Source organism: Lissotriton vulgaris, chromosome 5, assembly GCF_964263255.1.
Source record: "Lissotriton vulgaris chromosome 5, aLisVul1.2, whole genome shotgun sequence".
NCBI classification, from domain to species: domain Eukaryota; kingdom Metazoa; phylum Chordata; class Amphibia; order Caudata; family Salamandridae; genus Lissotriton; species Lissotriton vulgaris.
The window spans coordinates 2024299931-2024312186 of NC_141693.1; the positions used below are offsets into that span (position 1 = coordinate 2024299931).

Sequence of the window (12256 nt, forward strand, 5' to 3'; positions counted from 1 at the left end):
GTGTTTCTGTCGTTGTTGTTCTCCAGGTGAAAGTTGAGGTCCCCTAGGAGGATGTAGTCGGCGGAGGGAAGGGCGTGCGGGCTGATGAAGTCTGCGATGTCTTCGCTGAATTGTGTGTGTGGTCCCGGTGGTCTGTAGATGAGGGTGCCTCTGAGGGTGGTCTTGGGGTCAGTGTGAATCTGGAAGTGCAGGTGTTCGGCGGCGGTGAAGGTATCGTCGGAGTTAGTCGAGATGCAGATGATGTTCTTGTGTGCAATGGCGACGCTTCCTCCCGTCTGGTTGACGCGGTCCCTCTGGGTGATCTTGTAGCCGTCCGGGATGGCTATGGCGATGTCGGGTGCTGAGGAGGCGTTCATCCAGGTGTCGGTGAGGAAGGCGACGTCTGGTGCTGTCGCGTCGAGCAGGTCGTGCCTGTGGACGGAGCGGGTGTTGAGCAGGATGCATTTCAGGTGGTTGCTGTTGGCGTTGGACTCGGTGGGGGTGGTACAGGTCCGGTAGCAGGTGAATCGGCAGGCTCTGCAGGTGAAGGGTCCGTGGGTGCGCCTCGGGGTGGCTCGGTAGCAGGCAGGGTTCCGGCCGGCATTGAGTGCGTGAAGGGTTGCGGCGTCGGAGGTCTGTCGTGTAGTGTTGCCTCGGCGGTGGGGGGCAGGGGTCCTGGCGCACAATCGGCGCGCCCGCTGCGCTTCAACGCTGCGCGTGCGTGAGGGCATCATAAATGGGGAGCCGGGTGGGCGGATCAGCTGGTTGGCGGGAGCGGGGCGGCGAATGGGCTGGCGGGGGGCGGGGCCGCAGGGAGGCAGCGGCGGGAAGAAGCTGGTGCGGGCGGGCGGCTCAGCGGCGGCTGGGTCGCCCGAACAGGAACTCGATCTGGAAGGCAGCAGAAGGCAGCAACAAGTAGAAGCAGCGCAGGAGCGTGGGGCGACCAGGCCTTGACAGGCACAGCAGTCGCTCCCGATCAGGAAGATACTATCCCCTTAAATAGGGAGCTGGGTGGGCGGATCAGCTGGTTGGCGGGAGCGTGGCGGCGAATAGGCTGGCGGGGCCGCAGGGAGGCAGCGGCGGGAAGAAGCTGGTGCGGGTGGGCGGCTCAGCGGCGGCTGGGTTGCTTGAACAGGAACTCGATCTGGAAGGCAGCAGAAGGCAGCAACAAGTAGGAGCAGCGCTGGAGCGTGGGGGCGACCAGGCCTTGACAGGCACAGCAGTCACATTCGTTTTTTAGATCTATTTATTTGGATCAGTTATAGACGGCAAGCTAAGTCATGCAGAACATGTTAGAAAACTCGAGCATTCCACAAAAATAGACTATGAAGACAGTGATAAAACATATCAATAAAACATGCACAAAAAAGTGGGTGGGTTTATTGCTCTGTAAAGTGCAGATGATCAGATAAAGCAAAAGGGAGTTCCCTGTGAGTTCAATACTGTAGTTGTTTCCGCTGTAAAGGGTTTACTGAAGCGTTGAAGTTGGATAAAGTCCCTCTTTCTGGTGACCATACCATTTTTAACACGGTAGGCTAGCCTGCCTAGACAAATCATCATACGGGCCAGTTTTATTGGCAGCTTTACGTAACATTGTTCTCTTTGTTAAAGCGTGAGATAATTAGTGTCTGAACAACTGATGTAAAGCCTTCATCTGATATGTGAAACTTCAGTTACTTTAGCAAACAAGTGCAGAAAACTGCTAAAAGTTCCTTGTATGAGACTCAAGCAAAACCCAAGTCTTTGTCCGGATCCTGATCTTGATCTTCAGGCCATCCAGTCGCGATTAGCCCAGATGCCGCACACCAGACATGGGGCGGCCTTAGGCATGTGCAAGCTGTGCACCTGCACAGGGCCACCAGACCCCAGGGGCCACCACGCCAATATTTATCCTTAATATAATAATCCTCTGAGGATGGATACATATTTGCGTGGCGGTCCCTGGCAGGGATTTGGCGGCCTCCGGCTCTGTTCCATTTCCAAACACCCTGCCCCCCCCCCTCTTCACTGGCCTCCACACCTGCGTTCCTTCCGGGGCCCACTACCTGTTCCTCCGGGGCCTCCTACCTACGCTCCCTGCCCAGGGCCGCCATGAGCCTAGAGCCGCCCCTGTCCAGACGTCTGTAGTCTTCAAAGGATGCCATCATTTGCTCTCTGTCCTTTGAGTACTGGCGACCCTTGGTGTTCAAAGCCCAGTGGTTGACATTCAAATTCAAGAGGGAAAGAGAAGGGAATCTGAAAACAGTTTGCCATAAAGGATGCAAATCTATTTGGAACACATTCTCTGAACGGGGTCTGCAGCATCCTCAATAAAATGACATGATCCGTTGTGTTAAGAAACACTGAGATGTCCCACAGGTTCAACGTGCAGTTGTTTCCTCTATCCAGTCTGTGAAGAGCTTCATCGAGCACCGAAGATGGGAATGTCTCCGCACCAAAACCCATTTGAGCGGAAAGGAATGGCGAATGCATGATCTACAGTCATGCCCCCCTCTGTGCCCGAACTGTGTAACCTGTGAGCCTCGTTTTTGATTTTGGTCCTGCCAGACACTAATTCTGTGTGCACGTGTTGACCTAGGCCCAGTCTTTGACAGTGATATGTTTCGTACATGTCCTGAGCTAGGAGGGGCGAGCTGAGCACACCCTCATAGTGACCCAGGACTACCATCCCTGTTGCGGGTCTCATATATGTAGTGTGGCGGTGCCAGCGTACCATGGTTGGCTAATTATAGTGACAGGCTTTTTTCCCTGTGAGATCTGAATGTGCGCCTGCAGGCTCATTCATCTTAAAGTCTACTTCCCACGTGAACCTGCAATCCTGAATGCCGACATCACAAGCGTTGTACATGTGACTGTGTGCTAGGCCTGATAGTGTGCCATGCATGAGTGATACTTGCAAAGAACACAGTTGATGGACAGAATGTAGAACAATGTCATACATTCACCCCAGTACAAGGATCTGGGCCTAAATCCATCGTTTTTTTGCACTCCACACCACCCTGGGTTAGACACTGGCTATATGCAAATCAGCTCTGACCCTGTGCCTCATGGGAACAGTCCAGTCCGAACTACCAAGCCATGTCTTTCCCAGACCGGAATCAAGCATCGAAGGACCGGTTTCTGGCTATCAGCCTTCTTCAGAGAAACCTCTTTCTGGACGTTCATCTTATTGTGCTGCTGGGGCCAGGGTGTATTCGTATAGTATTGATTTGTCGGCCTACCTGAGAAGCCTGTGACTGCCCTTGCTACCTCGGAGAGTGACGCTTAGAAAGGGTTGACTGCCCTTGCTACCTCGGAGAGTGACGCTTAGAAAGGGTTGACTGCCCTTGCTACCTCGGAGAGTGACGCTTAGAAAGGGTTGACTGCCCTTGCTACCTCGGAGAGTGACGCTTAGAAAGGGTTGACTGCCCTTGCTACCTCGGAGAGTGACGCTTAGAAAGGGTTGACTGCCCTTGCTACCTCGGAGAGTGACGCTTAGAAAGGGTTGACTGCCCTTGCTACCTCGGAGAGTGACGCTTAGAAAGGGTTGACTGCCCTTGCTACCTCGGAGAGTGACGCTTAGAAAGGGTTGACTGCCCTTGCTACCTCAGAGAGTGACGCTTAGAAAGGGTTGACTGCCCTTGCTACCTCGGAGAGTGACGCTTAGAAAGGGTTGATTGCCCTTGCTACCTCGGAGAGTGACGCTTAGAAAGGGTTGACTGCCCTTGCTACCTCGGAGAGTGACGCTTAGAAAGGGTTGACTGCCCTTGCTACCTCGGAGAGTGACGCTTAGAAAGGGTTGACTGCCCTTGCTACCTCAGAGAGTGACGCTTAGAAAGGGTTGACTGCCCTTGCTACCTCGGAGAGTGACGCTTAGAAAGGGTTGACTGCCCTTGCTACCTCGGAGAGTGACGCTTAGAAAGGGTTGACTGCCCTCGCTACCTCAGAGAGTGACGCTTAGAAAGGGTTGACTGCCCTCGCTACCTCGGAGAGTGACGCTTAGAAAGGGTTGACTGCCCTTGCTACCTCGGAGAGTGACGCTTAGAAAGGGTTGACTGCCCTTGCTACCTCGGAGAGTGACGCTTAGAAAGGGTTGACTGCCCTTGCTACCTCGGAGAGTGACGCTTAGAAAGGGTTGACTGCCCTTGCTACCTCGGAGAGTGACGCTTAGAAAGGGTTGACTGCCCTTGCTACCTCGGAGAGTGACGCTTAGAAAGGGTTGACTGCCCTTGCTACCTCGGAGAGTGACGCTTAGAAAGGGTTGACTGCCCTTGCTACCTCGGAGAGTGACGCTTAGAAAGGGTTGACTGCCCTTGCTACCTCGGAGAGTGACGCTTAGAAAGGGTTGACTGCCCTTGCTACCTCGGAGAGTGACGCTTAGAAAGGGTTGACTGCCCTTGCTACCTCGGAGAGTGACGCTTAGAAAGGGTTGACTGCCCTTGCTACCTCGGAGAGTGACGCTTAGAAAGGGTTGACTGCCCTTGCTACCTCAGAGAGTGACGCTTAGAAAGGGTTGACTGCCCTTGCTACCTCGGAGAGTGACGCTTAGAAAGGGTTGACTGCCCTTGCTACCTCGGAGAGTGACGCTTAGAAAGGGTTGACTGCCCTTGCTACCTCGGAGAGTGACGCTTAGAAAGGGTTGACTGCCCTTGCTACCTCAGAGAGTGACGCTTAGAAAGGGTTGACTGCCCTTGCTACCTCGGAGAGTGACGCTTAGAAAGGGTTGACTGCCCTTGCTACCTCGGAGAGTGACGCTTAGAAAGGGTTGACTGCCCTTGCTACCTCAGAGAGTGACGCTTAGAAAGGGTTGACTGCCCTTGCTACCTCAGATAGTGACGCTTAGAAAGGGTTGACTGCCCTCGCTACCTCAGAGAGTGACGCTTAGAAAGGGTTGACTGCCCTCGCTACCTCAGAGAGTGACGCTTAGAAAGGGTTGACTGCCCTCGCTACCTCGGAGAGTGACGCTTAGAAAGGGTTGACTGCCCTTGCTACCTCGGAGAGTGACGCTTAGAAAGGGTTGACTGCCCTTGCTACCTCGGAGAGTGACGCTTAGAAAGGGTTGACTGCCCTTGCTACCTCGGAGAGTGACGCTTAGAAAGGGTTGACTGCCCTTGCTACCTCGGAGAGTGACGCTTAGAAAGGGTTGACTGCCCTTGCTACCTCGGAGAGTGACGCTTAGAAAGGGTTGTACTTGGCCCACTTTTGCTCTCCAGTGCACATGCTGCTCTGTGACACTGAATGCGGGGGAGCTGTCTAACTCTCTCTTTATTAGTCCCATTACTCCATGAGACTGTGTGGTCTGTTTTTCTGGGACCCATGTAGCTGCCTTACTTTCTGTTGTAGGAAGGTGGATATCTGACTATATGGTTACCCCACATTTTTGCCTAGTGTTTAGCTGGTTTTCAACTTAGTTGGCCTGGGATCCTGCTAATCAGGGCCCCAGGCTATCTGCTCTCACTGTAAAATGGACTCCATGTACTTTAGGTACACTGCAATTGGATATTGGGTCACCTTATGCGCCCCTGTATAGTGTACCTTAGGTACCCAGGGCATAGGTGCATCCAAGGCCTACCAATGGCTGCAGCATGTATTATGCCACCCCTGGTTGGCCATCCACATTGACACAACTGGCTGATCACTCAGCTGGGGCAAGGTTGTGTAATCACCCCTTGCTTAGGTATAGTATCCTTATACTTACCATTACATATAGACACATGTATACCTATAAGTCACTCCTATGGCAGGCCTTAACAATCCTGAAGGCAGAGGGCTTGGTTGTATGTGAGATGGTGCTCTAGCATGAGCTGAGCCTGTCTGCAGCTTTCAGAACCATGTCGTTATAGCTGTTCTATGATATAGCCATACCATATACTCTTAAGTGCATTATAATCCTCGCAGTTGATTGCTAACTTTGGTTTGTCGTGTAAGGTGTCATACGCTTTGGAATACTACCCCCTTGCCAGTTCTGGCGACGGGGGTAGCATTCCACCCTTCTAGAGGGAGAAGACATGTTGTTCCTGTTAATCCCGGTTAAAGTTAACCAGAGCCTCAGCATTACAAAATGGATGCTGCTGCCACAGACACAAGTCTGACCTCCTGCTGCTGGGAGTCCTTCCAGCGAGGGAGGCTTGGACAATAGGTTTCCTGTCTTGGGAGGTGCTAGCACCACCCCAGACACGCCATAGTGTATTGGGGCAGGGAGGGCTGAATGAAATGAGTCACTGCCTGGGGCACACAAGGTGCTCCATGCATAGTCCGGTTGAAACCAGTTGCTGGGGCACTCCAGCCCCAGCTCTGGCGCGAAACTGAACAACGGGAAAGGGGTGTAACCACCCCCTTCCCTGGTCCCACCCATAGGAGGGACCTAGCAGTAATCCAGCCCCTTTGATTAGTAAATAGGTAGGAGCTGAGTCAAGAGACTTTAGATTTATCCTGAACTGAAACTTGAAGCGACACTCTGGACCTTCGTCATTCTACTGCAACTAGAAGACTGAAGAATCTCCCTTGTGGTCAAGGAGTGACCACCCTGTGCAAACAGGCACCATCCAGCGATCTGCAGTTTGCTTTGTCGACGCTCCCGCCGGAGCCCGATCACTGAGCCTGACAAGAACCAGACTTCCAGACAACTTTGACCCCGATCCACAGCCACAGCAAAGCTGAGACTCGTGGAGGCGACGAGAGACGTGGGACCGGCCATCTTGAAAAACCTGCTCATTGCTACTTGTGCAGCTTCTGAGGCACCCTCGAAGTTGTGCATTGGGGATTGAGAAGCCCCAACCCCGAGCACCTTCTACACCGACGCACAGCCCTCCACACTCCACGAGTGCCGCGCGGGGCCTGCTAGTGTTTTTGTGCTCGACGCGTCTGTCCGGTCACTTGCCCGTTGGCTAGTGGCCTCTGTGACGATGAACCTTTAAATCTACACCAATGGCCTGGTTGCTCCAGGCTGGCCCCTGCTTCCCTGAAAAGGAGAAGCCCCCCAGACCTTGCTGGTCTGCGACAGAAGCCATCTTCGATTCCTGCGTGGGTTGCCTTAGCCAAAGCTTGTTGACTCCAATCCGGAAGCCGACACCGCCGACAGCTAGATACTTCGTGGGACAGTCCGTATCCAGCTCCTGGTCGTTGTCTACGTCCCCTGGTCCACGTGGCTGCAGAGACAAGCTTCATTACATCACCTGATTGCTTCACGACATCGCCTGGTTCCTTCCTGGCCACTGGCTAGTGACCCAGACTCTGTCCCCTCAGGTACTCTTCATCCTCCATCCGCCCTTGGATCCAACCGGACACTTCTTTCCTGGTCGCCTGCAGCATCTTTTCACAGGTCTCCATAGGATTCAGCGTCCCGTCGGCCTCCTGCTTCCTAACCTTTGGTAGTTAAGTGTAGCCCCAGCGATGCCCTAGGCCTATCCTTGTTCGTGACATGGTTCTTATACCACTATTTTAATATATGGTTTGCAGCGCCCCTAGGGCTCGACTGTATTTTGTGCAACTTATTGTATGATGATTAAGTATCTTGTTATGTGCTTGTGCCTCTGACCTCATAAAGAGTTCAAAGGGGTTGTGTTAGTAATAAATACATATATATTTTATAAATAACCTGTGTGGTATCCTTTCATTTGGTATTCAAGGGGTTATATGTGGTAAAACAGCTGGCTTCACATGCTCTATGAAGTTTTAGCCTAAGACTGCTAAGTCCATGCTACAGCTAGGATAGCTGGTCTATAAGGTTGACTTTACAACCATCACCATAAGGATTGTTTTGACTGATACAGGGTGCCCACTAGAATAGTGGACATCACATATCAGGCCAACTTCTCACATCTGTGGCATGTATATCATGGCCCTTTTGACACTATACATTGTGTTTTTTTCTGAGACTTTGAGCAGCTGTCTGACTCCCTTGCCTTTCCCTTTCCTGCAGGTACATTGAGCTGGTGAATGCAGACAGTGTCTTCGAAGCTCATGACAGCTTCTTCGCTCTGTTCTCTGATCCTCGGAGCACGAGGCTGACCAGAATCCACCTGCGAGAGGATATAGTTCAGGACCAGGACCTGGAGGCCATTCGAAAGCAGGTGAGCGTCTTCTATGATCCCTGGGACTGTTCTTGTGTGTCTTCCTCTGGGTGGATTAATTTTGTCTCCTCCTGGGCAGCAATCCTGCTCATTCTTCTGTGGAGCTCTGCTTCTGCTCCTCTGGGGCCACTTTTGTGTTCTCCCTCTTGAGGCAGCTCTTACGCTTGTTTCCTGCTCCCCCTTGGCAGTGCTGATGTTCCTTCCTCCGCTTGGTGGCTCGTGTTATTGGCTCTCATGCCTCTTCCCTAAGGCTAAAAATGATGGAGGCCCAGCCCCACATGGGCGACTGGGACTACAACATGCTCCAACACATAAGTTATTTTTTGCAATAAACAGTTCAATTCATTTTCTCATTTGCTTATTCAAAAACGCTTTTATATTTCCAAATTGCTATTAGCGCAAGGGAAACGTCCGCGAAAAAATCTTTACTAGGATCATACTTAGAGAAATGTGAAGATATCCAATGCGAAGGAAAGAACTCCTGAAGTCCTAATGTAATTACCAGGGTGTTCAGATCAATGAATTGAAATCTACCGGAATAAAGGAAGGACTGGGCGTGGAATTAATTGATTTGAATAGAGTAGAATCTTATGAATGAACTCTTTTTTTGCGAATGATTTGGTCTCATGATATATTTGCAGCTATACCCCTGAAGAAGAGACTAAGGTCTCGAAATGCATTGGGTGTGAAGTTAAAATGTATATTTTGATACTGTATGTAATACATGGAATTGTTTAAATGTGATTGAAAAGTCTTATGGATGTAAACTACTTCAACAATTTTTGGGAAATATAAAAGCTTTTTTGAATAAGCAAATGAGAAGATGAATTGAACTGTTTATTGCAAAAAATAACTTATGTGTTGGTGCATGTTGTAGTCCCAGTCGCCCATGTGGGGCTGGGCCTCCATCATTTATTGTTATTTATGCTCAGTAGGCATTTAATACAACATTGCACACCTATCGAAATATAAGATTAAATTGAATCTGAGTGCGCTAGGTACATTCCTATTTCTATTTCTTCCCTAAGGCTGGCTTGTTTCCTTCTCACCCCACCATGGCTCTTGTGCTCCTTCTCCAGGGGTTACTTTGGTTCGATACATGTGAGCTGTCGATCACATGCTGTGCATACTCCTGCCATCTAGTGGTGGGTCCGGATATTTGCAAGTTGTTGGTGACTCCTCCTTTGGGTGATAGTGCTCATGGGCATCGACTCCATTGTTAGATTGTTTTTTTACGCCATCGGGTAAGGATGTGAATTGCTGCACTCCGGTTCGAAACCGTTTCTCGGGTTCCCCTCAGTGCGCAATCCACTTACCCTCGACTGTATTGTTTGCAATCGCGTTTTCACTTTTCTCCACGTAGTGTGTTAAATACAAAAAAACTCTTTTTGATCGGGAATCTCGTGGAAGGCTGGCGAGCCTACCCACTTCGGTCCACCTCGCAGTCGATGGACTGGGCTCCCTATTAAATTCTGCCTTCTGCGCCACGCGAAGTTCCAGCGCACCGACTCACACAAAGTGTGCAACTTGTGCTTATCTCTAGAGCACAACAAACAGGACTGCGACATGTGTAAATCTTTCCGCTCAAAGAAAATGCTTTGTGACCGTCTGGCTCGATGTCGCGACATGCAGAGCCAATACATCGGTTCCATTTTGGACCTCTTCGAAGAAAATTCCAAACAAGAGACCGGCGATGCACTAGGGGCCAAGGAAGAACAGGAGGATCCTTTATCCGTGTTAGAATCCGGCTCCAATGTGGATGAAGAGATTCCACAAGGTCAGTGTATCATGAGTACCGAACCTCCCTTGCCCCAAAGTCCTACTCAGACTAAGAAAAAGGCGCCGGTCCCACCTCTGCCTTCGGGCCATGGTCGGCACCAAGAAAATGTTTCCAACATCCCGCCTTCCGGTTCGGCACCTAAACACAAGTTAAAGCCTTCTGGCTCGGGATCGAGTCGCCCACACTCTGGCACCGAGCTGAAACCTTCGGGTTCGAAGCCAAAACCAGGCCCAATTCCTTCGAAACCGTCTCCAGAACCGAAATCTTCGGCACCAAAGACACCGACACCAAAAACAATGCCACCAAAGCATAATCATGCTTTGCAACCACCACAAGAGCCCCGTTTACACACCCCGCCTTCGAAACCGGACCCAAAACAAAAAGAACTTTATATTAATCCAAAAACTGGACATATTGCAACCAAATTGCCACATAAACGCAAATCTGAGTCAGAGGACACTAATCACATTCCTTTAAAAAGGAAAGAAGTCGGTACTGGCCCTTCTCCTCCTCCTCCATAACCTCCTTCCCCGCACACACAGCATTTACTAATTACTCCTACTAATTTGCCACAACCACAAACACCTGATGATCAGGATGATGGGGATGGCGGCAATGATCCTTCATCTGCAGACCCCTGGAAGGATTATATTACGGATTCTCCCCCAGATAATGATCCTGATCTTTATCCTACCAAGCCTTCTCCACCAGGTGATGATGTGGGCTATTTAGAGCTGCTAAGTAGAAATGCTGAATATCATGGGGTATAATTAAATAAGGAGTCCCAAGAGGAGGATTTCCTCTTTGAAACCCCACGTCATGTTATGGGGTGGATGACATATTTAACGGCCCGGTTCGTGCACGCATTCTCACCGCAGGATAGACAAAAAATATAAACCTGCACCATCAGATCCAGCTTTCAATAAAGGCCAGTTACCGTTAGACTCTTTGGTGATTTCTAATGCCGGTAAAAGAGCCAATTCACAGACGTCAGGGGATGCTCCACCTCCAGACAAAGAGTCTAAGCTCATAGGCGCCTCTGGGAAAAAAGTAACCTCCCAAGCTGCAAACTACTGGCGTATTGCTAATATCCAGGCCCTTTTAGCCAGGTACGCTAGAGCGCATTAGGACGAAATGGAGCAATTGCACCAATTTCTGCCAAATAAGCCAAAAACCAAAGCCCAAGATTTAGTGCCAGAGGGGAAGCTCATCTTTAATTCTTCGATTAGGTGTGCATTAGATGCAACTGACAATGCGGCTAGAACCGTCAATACAAGTGTGTTACTGAGAAGACACACATCGTTAAGGATTTCGGGTTTTGAACACAAAGTTCAGGCTTGCATTCTTAACACACCATTCGGCAAACAACATCTCTTTGGTCCTGTGGTCAACACATCCTTAGTAAAACATAAAAAAGGATACAAACGTGGCAAAATCTATGGGAGCCCTAGACCACCTTGTATTGTGGAGGCTCCAAAAATATCTCTTCAGACACTGCCTCTACACCATACAAAGTCAACAATCAGCCCTCTTCTTCTAAAGGTTTCTTTAGAGGAGGCTACAGAGGCAACAATAGCAAGGGTAGAGGTTCCACAACATTCACCTCCTCCTCAAAAAACAAACGGTGACCTGCGTACAATTCGCCCTGATCATTCAACACCGGTCAGAGGACGTCTTTCACAATTCCTCCCCGTCTGGCAATCAATAACTACAAACAAATGGTTGCTAGGAATTATCTGATGTGGTTATTTCCTGGAGCTTACCAACAAACCTCCAAACATTCCCCCGCGTTCACACAAAATGTCACCAGATCATGTACACCTCCTCAAACAGAAGGTTCAGTCTCTCCTTTTGAAGGGGAGCCTACAATATCAAGGGTCGGGCGAATACGCCCTGTACTTTCTAATACCCAAAAAGGACGGCTCTCTCACACCCATTTTAGACCTCAGAGAGTTAAATGACTGTATACAATCAGATCATTTGAACATGGTGAGGTGACACTTCAACAAGTGCTCCCACTTCTACAGCAAGTCGACTTTATGTCCTCTCTAGACTTAAAAGACGCATATTTCAACATTCCAGTACAAGCTGTTCATCACAAATATCTCAGATTTGTGGTAGCAGAGCAGCATTACCAGTTCAAAGTGCTCCCAATCAGAGTCACCACTGCTCTCTGAGTATTTAACAAATGCCTGGCAGCAGTCGCTGCTCACCTGCGAAGACAACAAGTTCATGTTTTCATGTACTTAGACAACTGGCTCATCAAAGCCAGCACTTACATAAAGTGTCTCCAGCACACTCACTTACCACTACAGTTACTGCACCAACTGGGGTTTACAGCCAATGTGTTAAAGTCTCATCTCCAACCTTCCAACACACAAACCCATCTAGGAGTCACTTTAGATACTCAAAAGGCTCTGGCTTTTCCGAATGCAGCCAGAATTCG

At 50.0% G+C, this 12256-nt stretch overlaps 1 protein-coding gene across 2 annotated transcripts in view; it reads left to right on the forward strand.

The window, feature by feature from the left end:
• The window catches only part of ZER1 (zyg-11 related cell cycle regulator), a 275316-nt gene that overhangs the window by 61719 nt on the left and 201341 nt on the right, over positions 1-12256 (forward strand). For both annotated transcript variants that reach the window (XM_086924883.1, XM_086924884.1), the window contains exon 3: positions 7880-8030. In XM_086924883.1, the coding sequence (XP_086781009.1) occupies positions 7880-8030 (151 nt within the window). The remainder of the gene's footprint in view (positions 1-7879; positions 8031-12256) is intronic.